Source organism: Mobula birostris, chromosome 2 (assembly GCF_030028105.1).
Source record: "Mobula birostris isolate sMobBir1 chromosome 2, sMobBir1.hap1, whole genome shotgun sequence".
In the NCBI taxonomy this organism is placed as follows: Eukaryota; Metazoa; Chordata; class Chondrichthyes; order Myliobatiformes; family Myliobatidae; genus Mobula; species Mobula birostris.
In genome coordinates this window covers 63,050,030-63,074,529 of record NC_092371.1, presented here as the reverse complement: position 1 = coordinate 63,074,529, position 24,500 = coordinate 63,050,030, and the positions used below count along the sequence as shown (strand labels likewise).

Genomic DNA, 24,500 nt, shown 5'->3' with positions numbered 1-24,500 from the left:
TGGCTGTGATTTGGTTGGGGGCAGGGAAAGAAGTCATCTAGCAAGTGAAGGGTGGTGTAGGAAAGGGGATGGGTCTCACCAACGGTTTAAGTTATTGGAATGGAAAGGTTGGTGGGAGGTGGAAATACAAACGTAGTAATGTTCATCAAAGCTTCCTTTCAGATCTCAGTAGACTGGGGAATCGACAAGCGTTTTTGGCGTAGGGTTCAAGATGGTAGTGGAGGAAGTGAGGGAAGTGAGTAATTGTTGTAGTGGGAGGGGTCACTGAAGCGTTGAGGAAATTGAGGGGGGGGGTTGTAGTAAGAGCTAGAGTTAAGGTGAATGCAGTGTGATTAAATGCAAGAGGGGTCTCAGTGAAGCACTGCACCGGGAAGAGTGTGTAGACCCAGAAGACCCCTATAACCACAAGCCAATCCCAGTTCAACATGGTCCAATCTTCAGAGCGACGCTCTAAAAAGTTGTGTTACACAGTCAATGTCATCTCTTGCCCCCTATTATTAAGCGTGCTCAATGGAATTTCAGAGATGACACAAAATTAACAGAAAATTCTAATTGTAACATTTCACTGAAGGGTGGGGAAGAGAAAGGAATATAGGCAGCATGCGCAACTGAATTTCTAGAAAAAATATGAACATCTACTGTCAACAATTTAAAATGCAATGATCGAAATAGATCATAATGATTGATCAAGAGACAATAGAATATAAAATGCACCTGGCTGCCGAACCTGAAGGAATATAAATTTAAGCTAGAAATAGTGGTAAAGTGGGGAGAGAGGTGGCACAGAAATTGATTTCAGCTATTTAAATATTAACAAGGCAAGGGATCTTTAAACTAGACTATAGTACTGGAGGTCACAATGTTTTTTCTCCATAAAAATAAGACATTTCTTACTCTGACATGTAATAACAGTACACACACGGTTAAGAGAAAAGATTCGTAAAACCACGAAGTAGTGCATGGAAACAAGGGGTGAAAGCTGAGAGAGAGAGAGCATGGGGGAGGGAGAGAGAGCCTGAATTCAAATATGAAATATATTACTTGAATAAAGATGTTAAAAGATTAACAATACTGAATATGTAGGAGTTTACTTAGATAGTCTCAGGAACTTCTGCTTACCATAAGACTCTTTGGAATTGAACAACAAGAGTTCAAAACTGAAGTCAACAATTACTACACCACAAGATAAAATGCTTGTTATTCAATCAGGCATGAATTGGAAGGCTTTGTACAATCAGAGGACAGGAAATAGATCAACGAAAGACTGCGTCCTGCAAAACATAGCTTCCAGGGGTTTAAATATTTCATCTGAAGAATGCTCCACTGCCGATCGTCGTGCTGAATGCAGAATTTGATAGGAATTGGTGCAATCAGCAAGGAAAACAAAAATCACGAAAACATCGTTCCATCATAGTCAGCCTACCAGCTTGATCCAGTCACGTTTTACTAGGATCCATTCATGTATCTGGTTTGTTCTGTGTATCTGTTACTCAACTGCCATGATAATTGACTAACAGATTTTAAGGTTCTCTCTCGCCAGATAGGTCAGCACTTCAAATCATTATAAAATTTAAGAAATGTCAGCATCCTACAAGTGCAGATTTTGACCCCAGTGCAATGTTCCTCAACTATCCATCACCACAATAATGTCCACCTTTGATCCTGGACAGTTTTGGCAACGTCTGACCAGCAGGTTCAAAGACTACTCTAGTCTTAACAATGTTTGACCTGCAGATGCAAACACTCCGGCGTTTCCTTGACCAGAAATCATTACCCTAACTCCACTCCAAATCAGACCATTCCAATTTCTGCTGTACAGATCCTACCCTGCACCATTCCAGTTCTCCAATATGTTTATCTTTCTGATCTACTTTGATTCTTGATCTCCTGATTCCTCCAAATTTAATCTCAAGTCATTTCAAAACCTTATTTGAACAGTTTGTTGTCCTCTGCAATCTGGTTGACCGCCAAGGTGGGCTGTCTTTCATTGATTCTGTTATGGTTATTGTTCTATAGATACATTGAGTATGCCTGCAAGAAAATAAATCTCAGGGTTGTATATAGTGATATATATGTACTTGGATAACAAATTTACTTTGAACTTGTATACTCACTTCTGTATAGAAGACAATCACTGCACATTTTTTCCCTCAATTAGCCAGTTGAATTGCGACCTGGTGCACATTTCAAATGGCCAGGTGAAAATTTCAAAACTGAGATCAATAAATTGGGGATAGACAGAAGATAAATATAATTGGAGCTACACAAAATAACCCAAAAAGTTGGAATAGGCTTGAAAGTTGAATAGTACCCAAGTTCCTGTTCAGGCAGAGATTGCAGATACCACAAATGAAAATGAAACTAATGACTGGGAGCAGAGTGGTAGAAACTTGACTGAAGGTTATATGAAGTGTCAGGAACCAAAAAAAAAAACAATGAGAATGAGAAAGGACAAAAATGAAGTCAGAATCAGGAGATAAATCAGATACTATCAAATATCTGTACCTTTACAGCTAACACATGACTAGCTGATAGATGCAAACATGAGGAAATCTGCAGATACTGGAAATTCAAGCAACACACACAAAATGCTGGTGGAACACAGCAGGCCAGACAGCATCTATAGGAAGAAGCTCAGTCGACGTTTTGGGCCGAGACTCTTCGTCAGGACTAACTGAAAGAAGACCATTAGACCTTACAAAGGGTCTCGGCCCGAAACATCAACTGTGTTTCTTCCTATGGATGCTGTCTGGCCTGCTGTGTTCCACCAGCATTTTGTGTGTGTTACTTGTTGATAGACAGCAGCTTACCCAAGAAAAAAAACACTTGCAGCAATGATGTTTTCTATAATAAACCTTTTCACCTGATAGCTTTGTACTTTTTACACTGGCATTCTCTGTTGGACTCCCTACTCACTCAAATCTACATGCACATTATAAGGGTATTATCAGCATTATGATACCCAACATTCTCCTCAGCTGAAGAATGAATCAGAATTGGAATCAGGTTTAATCAAACTGGCATGTTGTGAAATTTGTTGACTTTCTGGTAGCAGTACAGTGCAATACATAATAATAGAGAAAAAGACTGTTTCTGGCCCTCCCTCCTGATGGTAGCAATGAAGACAAGACACGACCTCAGTGATGGGGGTCCTTAATAATGGACGCCATCTTTTTGAGGCATCACTCTTTGAAGATATCCTGGATACTATGGCGGCTAGTGCTCATGGCAGAGCTAAGTTTACAATTCTCTTCAAATAACTTTGATCCTGTGCAGTTGTCCCTCCCCCGTACCAATATAAATAAATTTGTTGCTAAATTAATGACACATTGAGTACTTCATCAACAAAGCTGAGAGGCGAAAGGCCCTTCATTAACCACATACAATCACCTTATTACATGACCATCTGGCTGAACAAATCATTAAAAAAGATAAATAACCTCCGAAGATCACAAACTACACAGCTCTGCACCTGCTCCATCAGCCAATATGTAAAGAGGCACAATGGGGAACTGCCTGAAGTGAGCAGCATCATTACTGTACCAAGGAGGATTTATAATTTAAACACTCCAATCACAAACCTGAATTAACTTACTTTATTTTGATATAGTCCTAACTGACAAAATCTGTTACAAGGATAGGATAATCATGTCTAAGTCAGTCTGACGGTACCAGTTAGAGGCCATACATCCATCGTCAGAGATCATTTGACACCCAAAGTACAGCAGCGTAGCAGCCAGCATACTGCCTTACAGGGCCAGCTGGAAAACTGGGGTTATCCCACCGCTGTCTGGAAGGAAATTGCACATTCTCCCCGCAACCACATGGATTTCCTCTGGTAGCTCCAGTTTTCTCCCACTTTCCAAAGACATATAATTTATGGTTGGATATACTATGTTGTGGACGTACTATGCCGGAGGCAGAAGTGATGCAACACTTGTGGGCTGACCCCAGCACATCTTGGGCCGTGTTGTTCGAAAAACATTTCAACTGTATATTTCAATGTACATGTGACAAATAAAGCTAATTGTTAGAAGATGCATTTTGTTTTTAAAAGGAGAACACTTCAGATCACTTTCATTAACTTTGAACTGAAGTTCCAGAGATGTTACCTTTCACTGTCAAACATTAGCTTGGTCTAATAATGTAACATTATTCAAGTTTGTTCCAACTTCCTTTTGAAGAGGTTAAGATCTCTTTAAGCAAATGCATATAAGTGCTTTCCTCTTTTGGAAAAGAACCTCAAAAATGAGGAGGATATAACACCATAGTTTACAAAAAAGAAAGCAACATCTTGAGTGACCAGCTGTGATTTGGTACTAGAAGGCAGGCTTTGAGCACATTCTTGTACCTTTTCCTCTGTCTACCTAGTAATTCTTTCCTAGGACACAGCTCTGCATATAGTGACTGATTTAGGAGACTGGTGCCATGGTCTGCAAGTCACTGCAAGGTCTCATTGCCTGGGAGAGGTCAATGCTGTTGACCTTGTTAACCTTGCAGTGATTTTGCAGGATTTAGCAGAAAAAGCATTGATTGTTTCTTCCTAGAGCCTCGGGGTGCCTATGACTGGAAACCAGGAGTCTTTTTTTAAATATATTTCAAGTAGCAGGAAAAGCTACTTGGAATGAAAGATAGAATTGTCTGCACTGTGCAGAACATCACAGTATTTCAAACTAGTGACATATGTGATTGCAGGTTTGTATTTATTAGGATGTCAGGTAAGAATGCTGAAGAGCCCCTCACAGGTCCATTTCGATGCCAAAGCCTCCACCCACACACTCTCAATCAGTGTCAATCAGTCCTCCCTGCAGTGTTTACCACTTTCTCCTTCCCTCACAATCTGATCGCTCACCCACAGCTTATAGAAGGGCTTCTGCCAAAGAACCAACACTGAAATCATCCATCTGAGGATTTTGCCTAGTATGTTTTGGCCGTTGACTGGTATGAGGTAACAAAGGCCCAAAGCCAAACATCAGATAGGCTTGGAGTCCTCCCATACCAATCCCAGGCTTGCTTCCTGCAGCTAGTTCACTCCAGGCACAAATTTCAAAGACATAAACTAGTTTTAGAGGTCATTCAATTCACCATCTCGTTGCAGGCTGAAGAGCTTTGATACCAATCCCACTTCCGAGATGTCAGTCGACAAAATTGTGGGTTACGACACATCCTGTAATCTCCAGTACCTTAGTGGCTATCAAAATCCACCGCCTGCTCAGACAGCAAGTTTCAGACAAGTGATAATTTTCCTCACCTCCTATTCAAAATTAAAACTCTGCACTTCTGCCTCTTGATTTTGCAACAAAGCAAACTGGAACATTTTTATTCCTGTTATCCAGGCCTCCCATACATAATATGCTGACTTAAATCTCCTCTTTGCCTGCTTTTCTCCAGAGTAGGCAAATTCTTTCATGGACTAATTCCAAGCTGGCTGTTTCAAATTAAGACTTTTTTTAAAAAAAAACATAACATGCAGGGGGCTCTTACCTCCACCTCACATTCAAATTCTGTGCCATCCAGAAGCATCACCTTGCATGGCATCGTCTTTGGCTTTTTGGATCCTTTTAATGGTGACTTGGGGGTTCTGCCTGGTGTTGTCCTTTCTGAAGTTTTGTCATCATCAGTTTCTCCAGGGTCTAGCTCTTCAACAACTTTTGGGATGGTTTCTGTTTTTTTGTCTTTCTCAGCATTCTGTTGGGAGAATGAGAAGAAAAATCTCAAATCTAACAGAAGATCACAATTTTTAAAAAATATTTAAAGATATATTTTGAATACTAAATAATTTTTGAATAATTTAGAAATACATTTAAAAATAATTTTTGAATACATTTTAAAAAATATATATTCTGCAGATGCTGGAAATCCAGAGCAACACACACACAAAATACTGGAAGAACTCAGCAGGTCAGGCAGCACCTATGGAAATATATAAACAGTCAAAGATTTTGACCAAGACCTTTCATCAAAACTGGAAAAAGTGGAGGAGGGGAAGGAGTACAAGCTGACAGGTAATAGGTGAAGCCTGGAGAAGGGGAAGGTAGGTGGATGGGGGGGGGGGGGCGGGGGAGAATGAAGTGAGAAGATGATAGGTAGAACAGGTAAAGGGCTAGAGAAGAAAGAATCAGATAGGAGAGGAGAGTGGGCCATTGGATAAAGGAAGGATGAGGGGCACCAGGAGAAAGTAATAGGCAAGTGAGAAGAGGCAAGAGCCAGAGTGGGGAGAAGAGAGAATGGGGAGGGAAGTCATGGACCAACTAGTCAGAACGGGAATGGGAATTGGAATTAACATCGTTAACTTCTGGAAAATTCCGCATTTACACAGACCTTATTGTCACAAATCAGCAAGTTGCTTTATTTATGTATTCTCATTTGCTGTGAAAGGCCGACACATCTCTGTCCCTTTACTGGGGAAGGAGGGAGCCTGTGGTGTGTTGAATTGTCTGGTGAGTGATTAGATTTTGTTGTACAGCAGATGGTGGTCTTTCTTGAGAGCTTTGCTATTGCATGCTTGGTGTGTGGAGGGTGCTGATGCTTTTTTCGTTGAAGTAAGTGGGGAAGGGGGAAGGTCATTGCTTTGCTGCTGCTTGTGTGAGGGAGGGGGCGGGGGGAGTCATGGGGCTTTGGGGTTCTAGCATTTTTTACTGTCACTCATTCTTTGGGGCTCTCTTCTGTTTTCATGGATGTCTGCGGAGAACAAGACTATGAGCTTCTTTCCCTCTACCATCCAATTCCTAAATGGACATTGAAGCTTTGGACACTACCTCACTTTTTTTAAATATACAGTATTTCTGTTTTTGCACATTTTTTAATAATCTAGTCAATATACATAACTGATTTACTTGTTTATTTATTATGTTTTATTTTATTTATTATTATTTTTTCTCTCTCTCTCTCTCTGCTAGATTATGTATTGCATTGAACTGCTGCTGCTAAGTTAACAAATTTCACATCACGTGCCGGTGATAATAAACCTGATTCTCTGATATTAAATGGAACTATTGAACTATTTTGTGGATGAAGTGGAGGTGGTCAGCAAAATGATCCCCCAATTTACTACAGGTCTCACCAATGTAGAGGAGGCTGTATTGAGAGCACCAGATACAGTAGACGACCCCAACAAATTTGCAGGTGAAATTTTGCTTCAACTGGTAGGGCTGTTTGGAGCCTTGACTGGAGGTGAGTGGGTAGGTGAAGAACTTTGGTCACTTGCAGGTATAAGCGTCAGGTGGGAGACTAGTGAGGAAGAATGAATAGACAAGGGAATGATAGAGGGAGCGATCACTGCAGAAAGTGGAGAATTGTGTGTGTGGGGGGGGGGGTGAGAGGTACAGATATGTTTGGTGGTAGGATCCCGTTTAAGATAGCAGATATTACAGAGAATGATGGGTTGGATGTGGAGGCTCATGGGGTGGTAGGTGAGAACAAGAAGAATTCTCTCTGTTAAGGCAGCAAGAAGGTACGTTGAGCACGGATGTCTGGGAAATGGAGGAGATGTAGGTGAGGGCTGCATCAATGGTGGAGGAAGGAAAACACAGTTCTTTGAAGAAACAGGACATCTCTGACGTCCTGGAAAAGAAAGCCTCATCCTAGGAACAGATGTGGCAGAAACAAAGAAACTATAAAAGGGAATAGCATTTTTTTTTATATATAAAACAGGAGACAAGGTGGGCAGAGGTATAGCCAAGATAGCCATGAGAGTCAGTAGGTTTATAAAAGAGAGAGAGAGAGAAAAAAAAATCAATTGGTAGACAGTTTGTATCCAGAGATGGAAAGAGAGAGAGTGAGAAAGGGGAAAGAGGCACCAGAAATGGACCAAGTGAATTTAAGGGTAAGGAGGAAACTTGTAAGCAAAGTTGATGAAATTGACAAGCTCAGCATGGGTGCATGAAGCAGCACCAATGCTGTGGTCAATGTAGCACAGAAAGAGTTGATCAATTTTTTTAAAATAATGTTTTTTTTTTGCATTGCATCCTTTATTTCCATTTGGACAAAGACATGTTCTAAATTTATTTGGCAGCATTTCTGGACATGCGTTGCAGGTCAAAAAAGATAGTATCAAAATTAGAAAATTCATCTTAAGAATAAAATATTTTTACAAGATGCAAGGTTATAGCATAGAAGTGGAGGACACATTTAATCCTACAAGTCCATTTTATATTGCAAAATCTGGAAAGTCTTTGAAAATAGAAATTACCTACTCCCTTGGGAGAAGTCGGTTCTAAAACTGAAGCATCTGAAATGTTATTTGGCTTTTTCACCCCAAAACTACCCAAAATTTAGTCCAGGGTCAAACCATGAACAAAATATAAATAACTATTTCAACTGCAATTTCTTACAGTTCTAATGCCTTTCTCACAACTTGTTTTTTATAATTCAGTTTAAGCTTTTAGCTGAAGAAAGCTTGTTAAATATTTCAGGATGTGCCTAATTAATAAAATCAAAGAACAAACAGTTGTGAGAATTGCTTCTGTCATGATTTGGCAAATGTCACTGGACTGTTAAGAATATTTTTCAATATTTTTAAAAAATGGGGGAAATATCATCCTGATTATTGAAAATTATGTCTAACCAGAAGTTTTCAATGACTTGATGACATGTATATTTTATGTAGGGGAATGGACAATCTCAGTGGGAAAATTCAGCGTTACCTATATAGAACCTTTCACATGACAGTCCATAAAAATCCAAACAAATGTCAGTGTGGGACAAAACTTAACTTGGACCAGTACATTAATAAATACAGAATTAATATCACAAGTATAAAATTTTCACGAAAATCCTGCAGCACAGTGTGACAGCAGATCTATCATATCCCTAACTGTCCTCCACTGCTTCCATTTCAAGGGCAGTCATCTGCATTTCGGCAGATGTAGCTCACCACTTCCGATCCCCACTGAGACACTCAACAGTGCTGCACTTACTATGGGTACAACTATATTAGAAAGGCTCAGGCTTTGAGTCATACAGCAAAGAAGGCAGATAGACATTCAGCATAACCCATCCATGCTAACCATTTTACGCATCCACACTAATTCCAGTTGCAAATACAACTAGCTTAGGTGGGCCTCTTGTACAATATGGTCTGGTTGAGCTGAAGGATGTGTTACTGTGCTATATTACTGCATAACTGTGCTGTATTACTGTATGACTGTGCACCTTTCTCTACCTTTTCTTTTCAAATGTCTGCTGGAATGGTTGGTTGAAAACCACCTCCTTTGGTAGAGACATATCTCCACCCCACCTCCAATGAATTTACTCTGTACAGTTATTTTTGTTAACAGCTTCTTATCCAGAATCCTGCTGATTACCATGTGGAAACCCATCTAAGTTAGATCCACAGATATTCTTGTTCACTACTCTTCAAAAAATTAAACTCAATTCGTTTAAGGTAAACAACAGGAATTCTGCAGATGCTGGAAATTCAAGCAACACACATCAAAGTTGCTGGTGAATGCAGCAGGCCAGGCAGCATCTGTAGGAAGAGGTACAGTCGACGTTTCAGGCCGAGACCCTTCATCAGGACTAACTGAAGGAAGAGTGAGTAAGGGATTTGAAAGTTGGAGGGGGAGGGGGAGATCCAAAATGATAGGAGAAGACAGGAGGGGGAGGGATGGAGCCAAGAGCTGGACAGGTGATAGGCAAAAGGGGATACGAGAGGATCATGGGACAGGAGGTCCGGGAAGAAAGATGGGGCAGCTCCCCCCCGACCCAGAGGATGGGCAAGAGGTATATTCAGAGGGACAGAGGGAGAAAAAGGAGAGTGAGAGAAAGAATACTTATCTGTGTAAGCGGAACAAGTGCTACACATGCCCTTACACTTCCTCCCTTACCACCATTCAGGGCCCCAAACAGTCCTTCCAGGTGAGGCAACACTTCACCTGTGAGTCGACTGGGGTGATATACTGCGTCCGGTGCTCCCGATGTGGCCTTTTATATATTGGCGAGACCCGACGCAGACTGGGAGACCGCTTTGCTGAACATCTACGCTCTGTCCGCCAGAGAAAGCAGGATCTCCCAGTGGCCACACATTTTAATTCCACATCCCATTCCCATTCTGACATGTCTATCCACGGCCTCCTCTACTGTAAAGATGAAGCCACACTCAGGTTGGAGGAACAACACCTTATATTCCGTCTGGGTAGCCTCCAACCTGATGGTATGAACATCGACTTCTCTAACTTCCGCTAAGGCCCCACCTCCCCCTCGTACCCCCATCTGTTACTTATTTTTATGCACACATTCTTTCTCTCGCTCTCCTTTTTCTCCCTCTGTCCCTCTGCATATACCTCTTGCCCATCCTCTGGGTCAGGGGGGAGCTGCCCCATCTTTCTTCCCGGACCTCCTGTCCCATGATCCTCTCGTATCCCCTTTTGCCTATCACCTGTCCAGCTCTTGGCTCCATCCCTCCCCCTCTTGTCTTCTCCTATCATTTTGGATCTCCCCCTCCCCCTCCAACCTTCAAATCCCTTACTCACTCTTCCTTCAGTTAGTCCTGACGAAGCGTCTCGGCCTGAGACGTCGACTGCACCTCTTCCTACAGATGCTGCCTGGCCTGTTGCGTTCACCAGCAACTTTGATGTGTGTCGTTTAAGGTAATTTATTTTACAAATCTTATCTTTCTGATCAGGTTATATTTATCCAAAGGCTCAGTCATTCCCATTATTAGAAACTAATTTGAATAGCTTTACTACAACTGATATAAGGTTGTTAAGAAATAAATTTGAGAAGTTTCCAATTCTAATAATTCCCAAATCAAAATAAATTTTGGAAAACACATCATTAATTACCATACTTACTTATTTTCTGACCTACCATTCCAGGAAATTTCTCCATCTTTCTGCATAACATTTGTGTTTTTGTTTTAAAGTTCTCAACCCAGTTACTTTATGCTCCTGCATTCCTGGCACTTTATCCTTATCCTTGAGCATGCCATTTCCAATTATAAAAACACATGTTTCTGTCACGAAGGGGCCAACACTGGAAAAATAGAGCTGAGTGTATACTCTATTATTCTTTCATTCTTGACCATTCATCCCTCACAAAACCAATGTGAATGCTTCTCTGAAAGTGAGAGGACGACAGCGCAGCCCATCGCCCAGACAACTAATTAATGGAATCATATGCAAAATGTCAGCAATGAAGAAAACCCTACTAAAACTGCCAATTGTTGCATGCTGTTACCTGATCCTGCTTGCTGTTGGAATCGGCTGCCAGATGTTCTTTATTGTCTGCCATGTCTTGCTGTATGACAGGCTGCTGCTCCTGCTGGGGGGACTGCTCCTGAACATTCGTTAACTCAGAATCCGTGCCGGATTCCGTTGTCATAGTTACAAGTTATTCTGAAAGAGAGAAAATATATATATTAGTGGCTAAGTAGATGATGAAAGGCAATTTCAAAAGCCTTAGGAGAAGGCGGCAAACTAAATATCTTAAGCACATGTCAGGAGACCTTGCAGTTTGACTTTGAATACCAGAAGTTTCAAGCATTTATTAAATTTATTTATTTATTGATTGAGATACAGCACGGAATAGATCCTTCCAGCCCTTTGAGCACACCACTGGCAAGCCACCTGTGTAACGCTAGCCTGATCACTGGACAAATTACAATAACCAATTAACATACCAACCGGTATGTCTTTGGATTGTGGGAGGAAACTGAGCACCCAGAGGAAACCCACTCAGTCACGGGGAGAACGTACAAACTCCTTCTAGGCAGCAATGCAAATGGAACCCAGATCACCTGTAAATTATTTTGCACGTTATCAGCTTCTTCTTCTTCATGTGCCTTGCGTGTTACACGCTTGGGTGATCATGGCTTTCCACATCAAACAATCCCATGCAGCGTCAATGATACCTCGCACACTTAGATCTGTTAGTTCTTTTACAGTGTCCATATATTTTCCTCTGTCTTCCTCTTCCACGTTTCCCAGGCATACGGCCTTGTAATGTAAGGCATTCTATTTCTCCCTTTCTGATGACATGGCCCAGGAATTTAAGTTCCTCTCATTTAATGTTCTCATTAAAGAACTTTTTGTAGGGGCACATTGGAGGACTGTCTCATTAGTTACCCTATCTCTATATGAGATCTTCAGCATTCTTCTAAGAAACCACATTTCTGTTGCTTCTAAGTTTGTTTGGAGTTCTGGTGTTATAGTCCATGTTTCGGAAGCATACAGCACGATTGGCCAGATGTAACATTTTAGTAGCCTAAGCCTTGTTGTCATAGACATGTGTCTGTTACGTTATCAGCAGAATAACTAAAAAACAGAATCATAGTAAAACCACTTTTTTCCTAAGAAGAAATTACTAAACCCTGTACATAAGAAACATTAAACCAGACATCCCACCTCTCCCGGAAGTTCCAGGAGTCTCCCGCAAATTAATAGTGAATCCCTATGCCCGCAAATTATATACAATGTCCCGGAAATTGATGTTTTAGAGAGCGAGTGTGAGAGAACATGCGAGAGAGAGTGAGAGAGCGAGCGCAAGAGCAAGAAAGCAAGCGCGAGAGAGTGAGAGCGACCACAAGAGAGACAGCGCACGCGCGAGTGAGAGCAAAAAAGCAAGCACTAGAGGGAGCGAGAAAGCAAGCACAAAAGAGTGACCACGAGCGAGAGAGTGCGCGATAGAGAGAGAGAGCAAGAGCGAGAGAGTTCCAAAAACAGTCAGAGTGGCAGAGTGTTCCAAAAAAATAAAACATACGTCACCGCAGACTACACTAAAGTGTACCCCTGCCTAATAGGGGTCAAAAATAATGACAGTGTTTCTCGCTGCACTGTTTGTAACAGTGACTTTTCTATTGCCCATGGTGGGTTAAGACTGTAAAAGACATGTTGAGGTGAGTTTAACAGGTGTCATTCGTTCATTGGCATAGCTAACGTTATTTAAACTAGCCGGCTGGCTGCTAAGGAGCTACTCTATTGCAGACATCCCACCTCTCCCGGAAGTCTCCCACAAATTGATGATGCTACCTCCCTGAAATGAGTTCTTGCAGGGTGGGATGTCTGTTAAACCCAAAGTTGTCAAACAATAACCTTTAACAGACAATATTCAGCTCAATTTTTCCCTAGATGACGAGGCGTGCAAGTTAATTTTCAAATAGTAATCAGCTTTTGGTCATGAATGCAATGAATTATCTCTTAATACTTAATCACATTAGAACTTGTGTTTCTGAAAGACACAAGAGTGTATTCAGAATTAACTGATGTCAGCTTCAATTCCAGGGAATGAGATTTAAAGTTACGGACAATGAAATGGGCAAGGAATCAATAAATAACCATTTTGTGATTGACCACATTTTTATAAATTTGAAGTTTGATACATTATTTTGGTGTCATTTTCCTCATGGACACTGAATGACAATGAATTGATCCAAGCAAGCAAATGAAAAGGCAAAGACAGTTGAAACAAGAGCAAAAATGAATTGGTAGGCAGGAACATGAAGCATTGGGCTACAAAAATCCCATTGAGTCTGCTCTACCATGCATTAAAGCTGTGTTCAATTGCCCATTTTGTCTAACATTCTACCTTATTAAATATTTGAGCACACAGGGATAGATAATCAATCTCACACTGAAATATATTTAACAACGAAGGAACCAAATTCCTCTGGGAAGAACTCTATTGATTAACACACAAGTGCAGAAACATTTTTCCATTTTAGTTCTTGATGACATCTCCACCCTTGCCCTAATTCAGGACTTGGTGGACAGACTTCTTCAGGAGACTAGAGAAATTTGGCTTGTCCCCATTGACCCTTGGCACTTTTTAATCAATGCATCGTGGAAGTCATCCAATCTGAATGCATCACAGCACAGTGTGGCATCTACTCTGTCTATGACCTCAAGAAACTGCAGATTTGTGGACAAAGCTCTATACTTCTCGCTACATCTATAAAGCTTAATCAAAGACTGCACCCACCCCAGCCATTTTCGCTGAAAGCAGCATCCATCATTTAAGATTCTCACCACCCTGGCTATACTCTTTTCTCGCTGCTGCCATCAGGCAGAAGGTACAAGAGCCTCAAGACTCACATCACCAGGTTCAGGAATAGTTACTCAACCATCAGGCTCTTGAACAAAAGGGGATAACTGCATCCATCTACAAGATGTTCCGATCTCACTTTAAGGACTCTTTATTTCATTATTTCATACTCTAATTGCTACTCATTTATATTTGCACAGTTGTTGTCTTTTATGTTCTTGCTCTTTCATTGATCCTATTTATAGTTACTATTCTTTAGATTTGCTGAGTATGCCCACAGGAAAAGAAACTCAGGACTGTACGTGGTGACGTGTATGTACTCCGATAATAAATTTAACTTTGAACTTCTCCCCCCTCTTCTATCGGGCAGAAAATATACAGGCCTGAAAGCACGTACCATCAGCTTCTATCCCACCGTTATAAGACTATCGAATAGTTCCCTAGTGTGATAAGGTAAAGTCTTGACCTCACAATCTACTTTGTTATGACCCTACACCATAGGTCTACCTGCACTGCACTTTCTCTGTAGCTGTTACAATACTTAATTCTACAATATTATTGCTTTACTTTGTGCTGAATGTCCTGTACAATGAATTGATCTGTATGAATACCATACAGGAAATACTTTTCACCTGTGTCTTGGTACATGTTACAATAATAAACCAATTTCAAAAAGAAAGCCTCACAGCAACCACACTAGAAGTCTCCCTCAGAGCAAGTTGTTTCAATTGAATTACTTATTCTTCTAAACACTTGCAAACTTCAAAGCACATTTATTATCAAAGCAAAGATTCATCAGCTACAAACAAGAAACCAGAAAGAACCAATCTTAAAAAAGACCAACCACCCAATGCACAGAGATAGAAAAAAAAACACAAATCGTGCAAACAGTAGAGGCAAGCAACAGCATTCAGAACAAAATTGAGTCCAGAGACCCAAAGCCAGGAGCAGACAGAGGAGGCCCATAGCCTCAAGCCTCAGTTCATCACACAGTGGGGCAAATCACAGCGAAGTTCACAGATATGGAGGGGTCTCACAGCCTCAGCACCGTGGAAAAAGGAGTAAATGTCATAGAACAGCGAACAGAATCTGCCCAACCATTGCCTCCAGTTCTAACTTACTCACTCTCCTCCTACGAACACATTCCACTCATTGCAGGAATTACTCTCACAAAGTGATACAACACTGCCTGAAGGGCAAATATATCCCCAACATGCAGAGACAAAAGCTACACACGAAACTCCTGGTGTGATCGTGTTGAAATTCTGTACTGTTACAGCAAGACTTAACTTACATAATGTAACTTCTTTGCAATAAAGACAAACACATCACTGCCCTTCCTAATTGCTTATTTAATTTAGAATTTCATTGATTTATTAATGTCACATGTAAAGGTACCGTGAAAGGCTTGTCTTGCATACTATTCATACAGATCAAATCATTACACAGTGCATTGAGGTGGGAACAAGGTGAGATAATAAAAATGTAGAATGAAGTGTTACAGCTACAGAGAAAGTGAGAGCTGGTAAACAATAAGGTTTAAGATCTTAATGAGGTAGATTGTGAGGTCAAGAGTCCATCACATTGTAATAGGGAACCATCTGATAATGTTAAACAGCAGGATAGGAACTGCACTTGGACCTGGTGGTACACAATTCACGCTGTTTTCCGCATTTCCCTCCAGATTGTGCAGGGCCGATCAGAGGCGGCAACTGAGCTCAACGAAGGAGTGCTTCTCGCAGGTCAGAGGCTGTTATTTAAAACAAGAGCTTCACAGGCGTTAGTCTATAGTGCGGGGCTTATCAGCAGCAGCAACTGAGCTCAGAGTGCTTCTCACAGGTCAGAGGTGGTTATTTAAAACGAGAGCTTCGCGGGTGCTAGTCCATTGTACGGGGCCAATCAGTGGCGGCAACTGAGCTCGACAAACTAAATAAAAGTACAGAAGGGATAAGCAGAGTGGCTGTTGTCGGGTTTAAGCCAGTGGCAAGAGTAGAAGCAACGGGCTTTGGCTCATTCAGGCTTCGGCGAGAGCGGGCTTTGGCGAGGTAACTGCGTAGGTGGACTTCGTTTTTGGTTTTTCTCTGCATTTTTTTTTGAGGAACAGAGAGCCTATGGGTAGGGTCGGTATTTTGCTCTGGGTGTCAGATACGGGAATCCTGAGAATCTTCTAGTCTCCCAGAAGGCCACATCTGCACCAGGTGCTCTGAGATGCAGCTCCTAAGAGAACATGTTAGGGATCTGAAGCTGCATCTCGATGACCTACAACTTATTAGGGAGAGTGAAAGAGGAGACAGAGAGATAGAGAGGAGCTACAGTGTAAACACAAAATATTCTGCAGATGCTGGGGTCAAAGCAACACTCACAACACAGTGGAGGAACTCGGCAGGTCGGGCAGCATCCGTGAAAACAATCAGACGTTTTGGGCCGGAACCCTTCGTCAGGACTGAAGAGGGAAGGGGCAGAGGCCCTATAAAGAAGGTGGGGGGAGGGTGGGAAGGAGAAGGCTGGTAGGTGCCAGGTGAAAAACCAGTAAGGGGAAAGGGGCTACAGTGAGTTAGTCACTCCGAGGTTGCAGGAGTTAGATAAGTAGGTGACGGTCAGGGAAGCGAAGGGAAGAGCTCAGATAGTAGGGAGCATCCTTGTGGCCAGCCCCCTCAGTAATTGTTATCTTGTTTTGGATGCTGTTGAGGGGGTGACCTAACAGAGGACAACCACGGCAATCGGGTCTCTGGCATTCAGCCTGGTTCCGTGGCACAGAAGAGAAAGAGGAAGATGAGGAATGAGTAGTCATAGGGGATTCCATAGTGAGGGGAACAGACAGGAGCCTCTGTCAGCCTGATAGAGATATCCGCACGGTGCATTTGCCTCCCAGGTGGCAGGGTACGGGATATCTCAGATCAGGTGCAGAGTATTCTGAAGGGAAAGGGTGAACAGACAGAAGCCTTGGTACACATCAGTACCAATGACATAGGTAGAAAAAGGGAGGAGGTCCTGAAGAGAGAATTCAGGGAGTTAGACAGGAAGCTGAAAAGCAGGACCTCTCAGGTAGTAATCTCAGGATTGCTGCCTGTGCCAAGTGTCAGTGATCAGCCATATTAATGTGTGGCTGAGAGACTGGTGTAGGGAGCAGGGCTTCAGATTCCTGGATCACTGGGGCCTCTTCTGGGGGAGGTATGACCTGTACAAAAAAACAGGTTAAACATGAACCCAAAGGGGTCCAATATCCTAGCAGGCAGATTTATTAGAGCTGTTAGGGAGGGTTTAAACTAATTTGGCAGGGGGATGGGAACTGGAGTGATAGGGTTGAGGAAGGGGAAAACAGAAATAAATCAAAGATAACGTACAACAGAGATTATAGAAAGAACAGGCAGGAGATGAGTCTTAATCACAGCCAGTGGCATGACTTAAAGGGCAATAGGTGCAGTTAAAACAGAAAGCAACAAATACTGGACTGAGAGTGTTATATTTGAATGTATGCAGCATAAGGAACAAAATGGACAACCTTGAAATTTAGCTGGAGATTGGCAAATATGAGATTGTGGCCATCTCTGAAACTTGGCTGAAGGATGGCTGCCATTGGGAGCTGAACGTCCTAGGGTATACTGTGTATCGGAAAGATAGGTTAGTAGGCAGAGGGGGTGGTGTGGCTCTGTGTATAAGAAATAATATTAAATCATTGAAAAGAGACGACATAGGACTGGAAGGTGTAGAGAATCTATGGGTTGACTTAAGAAATGGCAAAGGTGAAAGGACCCAAATGGCAGTTGTATACAGGCCTCCAAACAGCAGGCGGAATGTGGATTACAAGTTACAGCAGGAGATAGAAAAGGCATGTCAGAATGGCAATGTCATGATAATTGATGGGAATTTTAACATGAAAGTATATTGGGAAAACCAGGTCAGTACCAGATCTCAAGAGAGGGAATTTGTAGAATGTCTAAGGGATGACTTTTTAGAACAGTTTGTTGTTGAATCCACTATGGGATCAGTTGTGCTGGATTGGGTGTTGTGTAATAATCCAGAAGTGATAAGAGAGCTTAAGGTTAAGGAACCCTTTGGGAACGGTGATCGCAATATGATGGAGTTCAGATTGAAATTTGAGAGGGAAAAAATAGAATCCAATGTGTCAGTATTCAGTGGAAAAAAGGAAATTACAATGGCATGAGAGGGGAACTGGCTGAATTTGACTGGAAAGGGACATTTTCAGGAAAGACAGCAGAGCAGCAATAGCTGGAGTTTCTGTGAAAAATGAGGGAACTGCAAGACAGATATATTCCAAATAAGAAAAAATTTTCAAAGGGAAGAAGGACACTATCTTGGCTGACAAGTGAAGTCAGAGCCAAAGTAAAAGCAAAAGAGAGGGCATACAAGGAAGCCAGAGCTAGTGGGAAGATAGACGATTGAGGAGCTTTTAAAAACTTGCAGAAGGAAACTAAGAAGGTCATTAGGAAGGAAAAGATGAATTATGAAAGGAAGCTGGTGACTAATATCAAAGAAGATACTAAAAGTTTTTCTTAAGTATATAAAGGGTAAAAGAGAGTCAAGGGTAGATATAGGACCAATAGAAAATAATGGTGGAGATATTGTAATGAGAAATGCAGAGATGACAGAGGAACTGAATGTGTATTTTGCATCAGTCTTCAGAGTAGAAGACGTCTGCAGTATACTGGGCATTTATGAGTGTCAGGGAAGTGAAGTATGTGCAGTGAAAATTACAACTGAGAAGGTACTCAGGAAGCTCAATGGACTGAGAGTGGATAAATCTCCTGTACCTTATGGAATACACCCTCGGGTTCTGAAGGAAGTAGCTAGCGAGATTGTGGAGGCATTAACAATAATCTTTCAAGAATCGATAGATTCTGCCATTGTACCGAATGACTGGAAAATTACAAATGTTACACTGCTATTTAAGAAGGGTGGGAGGCAGCAGAAAGGAAACTATAGACCTGTTAGCCTGACATCAGTGGTTGGGAAGTTGTTGGAATTGATTGTTAGGGACGAGATTATGGAATACCCGGAGGCACATAACAGGATAGGCCAAAGCCAGCATGGTTTCCTGAAAGGAAAATCCTGCCTGACAAACCTACTGCAATTCTTTGAAGAAATTACAAGCATGATAGACAAAGGAGATGCAGTAGACGTGCTGTACTTGGATTTTCAGAAGGCCTTTGACAAGGTGCCACATATGAGGCTGCTTAGCAAGATAAGAGCCGATGCAATTACAGGGAAGTTACTGTCATGGGTGGAGCATTGGCTGGTCGGTAGAAAACAGAGAGTGAGAATAAAGGCATTCTATTCTGGCTAGCTGCCTGTTACCAGTGGAGTTCCACAGGGGTCGGTGTTGGGACCGCTGCTTTTTTACGATGTACGTCAATGATTTGGAGTGTGGGATTAATGGATTTGTGGCTAAATTTGCCGATGATACAAAGATAGGTGGAGGAGCGGGTAGTGTTGAGGAAACAGAGTCTGCAGAGAGACTCAGATAGTTTAGGAGAATGGGCAAAGAAGTGGCAAATAAAATACAATGTTGTAAAGTGTATGGTCATGCAATTTGGTGGATGAAATAAACTGGCAGACTATTACTTAGATGGGAAGAGAATTCAAAATGTAAAGGTGCAAAGAGACTCACAAGTCCTTGTGCAAGATACCCAAAGGTTAACCCTCCAGGTTGAGTTGGTTGTGAAGAAGGTGAATGCAACATTGGCATTTATTTCTAGAGTCATATTATATAAGAGCAGGGATGTGATGCTGAGGCTCTATGAGGCACTTGTGAGACCACACTTGGAGTATCGTGTGCAGATTTGGGCTCCTTAGTTTAGAAAGGATATACTGACATTGGAGAGGGTTCAGGGAAGATTCACAAGAATGATTCCAGGAATGAAAGGGTTACCGTATAAGGAACGTCTGGCAGCTCTTGGGCTGTATTCCCTGGAGTTCAGGAGAATGAGGGGGGAGTCTCATAGAAACACTCTGAATGATAAAAGGCCTGAATAGATTAGATATGGCAAAGTTATTTCCCATGGTAGGGGATTCTAGGACAAGAGAGCACGACTTCAGGATTGAAGGACATCCATTTAGAACGGAGATGCAGAGAAATTACTTTAGTCAGAGGGTGGTAAATCTGTGGAATTTGTTGCCATGAGCAGCTGTGGAGGCCAAGTCATTGGGTGCATTTAAGGCATAGATAGATATGTTCTTGCTTAACCAGGGCATCAAAGGATATGGGGTGAAGGCAAGGAAGTGGGGATGACTGGAAGAATTGGATCAGCCCATGATTGAATGGCAGAGCAGACTTGACAGGCTGAATGGTCTACTTCTGCTTCTATATCTTACGGTTGTATGGAACTTCTGCCACGTCCAATGGGATCACACAACCAAGCACATCTTTTCCTCCTCCTCCCCCCCCGCCCCCACTTTCTGCTTTCCACAGGGATCACTCCCTACGCAACTCCCTTGTCCATTCGTCTCTTCCCACTGATCTCCCTCCTTCAACTTAGTCCTTGCAAGAGGGATAAGTGCCGCACCTGCCCCTACACCTCCTCCCTCACTACCATTCAGAGCCCTAAACAGTCCTTCCAGGTGAGGTGACACTCCACCTGACAGTCTACTGAAGCCATATACTGTGTCCAGTATTCCCAGTGTGGCCTCCTATATATCGATGAGACCCAGCGTAGATTGGGAGACCACTTCGCTGAACACCTACGCTCTGTCTGCCAGAAGAAGCAGGATCTCCCACTGCCCATCCATTTTAATTCCACTTCCCTTTCCCAATCCGATATCTCAATCAATGGCCTCCTCTACTTGCGCGATGAGGCCACACTCAGGTTGGAGGAACAACACCTTATGTTCTGCCGAGGTAGTCTCCAACCTGATAGTGAGAACATGATTTCTTGAACTTTCGGTAATGCCCCTCCCCACCTTCACCATTCCCCATCCTGTTTCCTCTCTCACCTCACCTCCTTGCTCAACCATCGCTTTCCTCCAGTGCTCCTCCCCCCCTTTTCTTTCTTCCATGGTCTTCTGTCCTCTCCTATCAACATTTCCCCTTCTCCAACCCTCTAACTCTTACACCAATCAACTTCCCATCTCTTTATTTCATCCTTGCCCCTCCTGGTTTCACCTATCACCTTGTGTTTCTCTCTCCCCTCCCTCATCTTTTAAATTTACTTATCTTTTTTTCTTCACGTCTGCCAAAAGGTCTCAGCCTGAAACGTCGACTGTACTTCCCCCCCCACCATAGACACTACCCAGCCTGCTGAGTTCCTCCAGCACTTTCTGTGTTATCACCAATACTTTCTCTCTGCTAATTATTTTTCGCTCATTTTCCTCAACCACCACAGAGGGTGGCGAGTGTGGAATGAACTGCCAGTGGAGGCAATTTCAACATTTAGGAAAAGTTTGGACTAATACATGGACAGGAGGGGTATGGAGGGCTATGGACCAGGTGCAGGTTGATAGGACTTTAGGCAGAATAATGGATCAGCATGGACTGGATGGACCAACATGCCTGCTCCTATGCTGTAGTGTTCTATGACTAGGACCTTATCATTATTCCCGGGCAGATTAATGCTCTCATAGAACCGCTTGGACCCGAGTTCAGGGGTGCAGCAAAAGTTCAGCTCAGCTCACTAACACAGGATGAAGGAATGCACTGACCCATACACTGGAGTTAGTCAGCATTTCTTCGCAGAATGACCAGCTGGCCACGAACATGATTTGGCTCTTTACAGACACAAAGTCGTGGACTGCAGATTTGCTGACAGACCATTTAATCATCCTTGAGTTCTCAGCTCGCTGGGCCCACGTTCAGATTTTTTTGGTTATTTGCTTTGGTAGATTCCCAAGTTGATTTGCGGTACCAGGACAATGGCAGGTATTGTTTAGGAGAGTCATTACAAGCTATTGTCTGGCACTTGGTTCCTGTACAGAACACTACTCACTTACTGACAACATTTGATCATGTTGGCTCAATGTCTGTTGCCCTTCATCCCAACATTCAACTTGCATCCAATCTTTTTCCTCAGCTCTGAACAAAGATCATTGACCTGAAACATTCTCTCACCACAGAATCCAACTGACCTGCTGAGCATTTCGTGCACTTTGCATTTTTGTGTCAGAGTCACAACACAAGAACATAAGAAAGAAGAATTCAGCCATTTGGCCCATCGACTCTGCTCCACCACTCCTGATTGATTATCCTCACACTTCCATTCTTCAGCCTTCTCCCTGTAACCTTTGATGCCCTTTTTAAACCGAGAACTCCTCAACCACTGCTTTAAATATACTCAATGACTTGGCTTCCACTGCTGTCTGTGGCAATGTATTCTACAGATTCACTACCCTCTGGTTGAAGAAATTTCGCCTCAAGGGAAATTCATTTTCCAAAGGGACATCCTTGTATACGTTTGCTTTGATTTGCTGACTGCAATACTGTTATTTTGATGATTAACCCTTCACACAATCAATACAGAGCAAAGCATTTTACTGATTTCCAGTTTCAGTGATGGATGTTTAGCTTCCATTCACTACAGATTGCTTGTTGCCCTGATGCAGCCAGACAGCCATCTTTCTCACCCCTTCCTTACCACCATCACCTACCCATCCAATGAAGACCATGCTGATTTTTTCCCCCACCTGGTCTGAGGTACAACCTTCCACTGAAAACACAGTGGAAGCCAGTGGCTCTTCCTGCATGTGGCCACCTTCACCAAAAGAACAACTGGTGAGATACCACTCTCCGGACTCTAGCTGTCAAAGCTCTCATTGCTCTTGGGATAACTCTGAATATGTGTTATTAACTATCAGGATTTTGCATCATAGAACACAGATACAACAAAAAATAGCTGGAATCTCTTGTGGAGGGGTTACCATTTGATCACTTGAGACCACTCATTGTTGTCCATTTGTCTTTTAATAAGCAACAGACAGATTAAAGCAACAATCTGCATAAGTGAAAAGCTTCTTCCAGAAACAAGTGAAAATGCTGCTTATTTGCAAGCCTACAAACTTTATTCCCACACATCAATGCCCATGATAGTTTTCAGGCGGATAATGGAAGCTATAAACTTAATCCAGGTATTTTCCATAAGAGATCTCCAAACTTCTGTCGAAGAACAATCAGCAAGATGATACAACTTTCCTCATCTGTCTTGTGATATTATTTTATAGACACATGTCATCTATTTGCTGTACCATATTAAAAATAAAAACATTAAGGCTAAGACTGGCTGTGGTCTGAACCACCAAGTGAGGAAGATAATATTTACTGCGCATTGAACTAATTGATACACAAGAACACACATCAAAGTTGCTGGTGAACGCAGCAGGCCAGGCAGCATCTCTAGGAAGAGGTACAGTCGACGTTTCAGGCCAAGACCCTTCATTAAACATGTCGACTGTACCTCTTCCTACAGATGCTGCCTGGCCTGCTGCATTCACCAGCAACTTTGATGTGTGTTGCTTGAATTTCCAGCATCTGCAGAATTCCTGTTGTTTGATACACAAGAACAGTTCAAATTCAAAATTTAAATGTCACCCTGAAGCAAAAAACTAGCTTTGAAGCTCAGGCAAGATAAAAGTATTTCAAGCAGTGTTTCATCTGATCACAGATTGGTTGGGTCATACAGAACTCCTTTGCTCGCAAGCATCACTGCCCAATTGAAGTGCCCCTCACTCTGTCAGTCCTGTCAATGTTTTTTTTTTAAAAACTCTTAATCAGAACCTGCAATTGATTTATTCATCATGGTCATGTTAAATTTAATACCAGTGAAAATCAGAACAGAGTGCAAAGGAAAACCAAAGTATGTGGTCTTTGACAAAAACTTTCTGAAAGTCAAAATACTGATAGAATTCATTGAACACAGTCTTATTGTTTCAGATACCTCAAAGGGCAGGATATGCCTTCTAAAATCTTGCTGGTTGAGTACTTGCGCTATATGATGAATAGGACAATCTCATCCTTCATTATTTTACATTATTACACAGTTTTGGTACAAGATTGTGTAACTTCACTCGCCCCCATCATTGAACTGTTTCCACAACCTATGGACTCACTTTCAAGGACTCTTCATCTCTTGTTCTCAATATTGATTGCTTCTTTTTTTTCCCTTTCATATTTGCACAATTTGTTTTCCTTTGCACATTGGTTGTTTGTCTGTTCTGTTGGGTGCCATCTTTCATTGATTCTATTGTGTTTTTTTAATCTACTGTGTATGCACGCAGGAAAACAAATCTCAAGAGTTGTATATGGTGACATATATATATTTTGATAATAAATTTACTTTGCACTTTGAGATTGAGAACTTAATAGATGTAGATCACTATCTTTTTTAAAGACAGGCTACAGTGGCATGCAAAAGTTTGGGCACTCCTGGTCAAAATTTCTGTTACTGTGAATAGCTAAGCGAGTAAAAGATGACCTGAACCAAAAAGGTATAAAGTTAAAGATGACACATTTCTTTAATATTTTAAGCAAGATTACTTCTTTTATTTCCATTTTTTTTTAAGTTTCAAAATAACAA

At 41.9% G+C, this 24,500-nt stretch overlaps 1 protein-coding gene across 6 annotated transcripts in view; it reads right to left on the bottom strand.

Annotated features, from left to right (window-relative positions):
* LOC140187049 (band 4.1-like protein 1) overlaps positions 1–24,500 on the bottom strand; it is a 337,723-nt gene that overhangs the window by 131,266 nt on the left and 181,957 nt on the right. For all 6 annotated transcript variants that reach the window (XM_072241962.1, XM_072241954.1, XM_072241998.1 and 3 more), the window contains 2 exons: positions 11,179–11,336; positions 5,485–5,688 (listed from right to left, as the gene is read on the bottom strand). In XM_072241962.1, coding sequence (XP_072098063.1) covers positions 5,485–5,688; positions 11,179–11,322 — 348 coding nt within the window. In that variant the 5' untranslated portion in view covers positions 11,323–11,336. The remainder of the gene's footprint in view (positions 1–5,484; positions 5,689–11,178; positions 11,337–24,500) is intronic.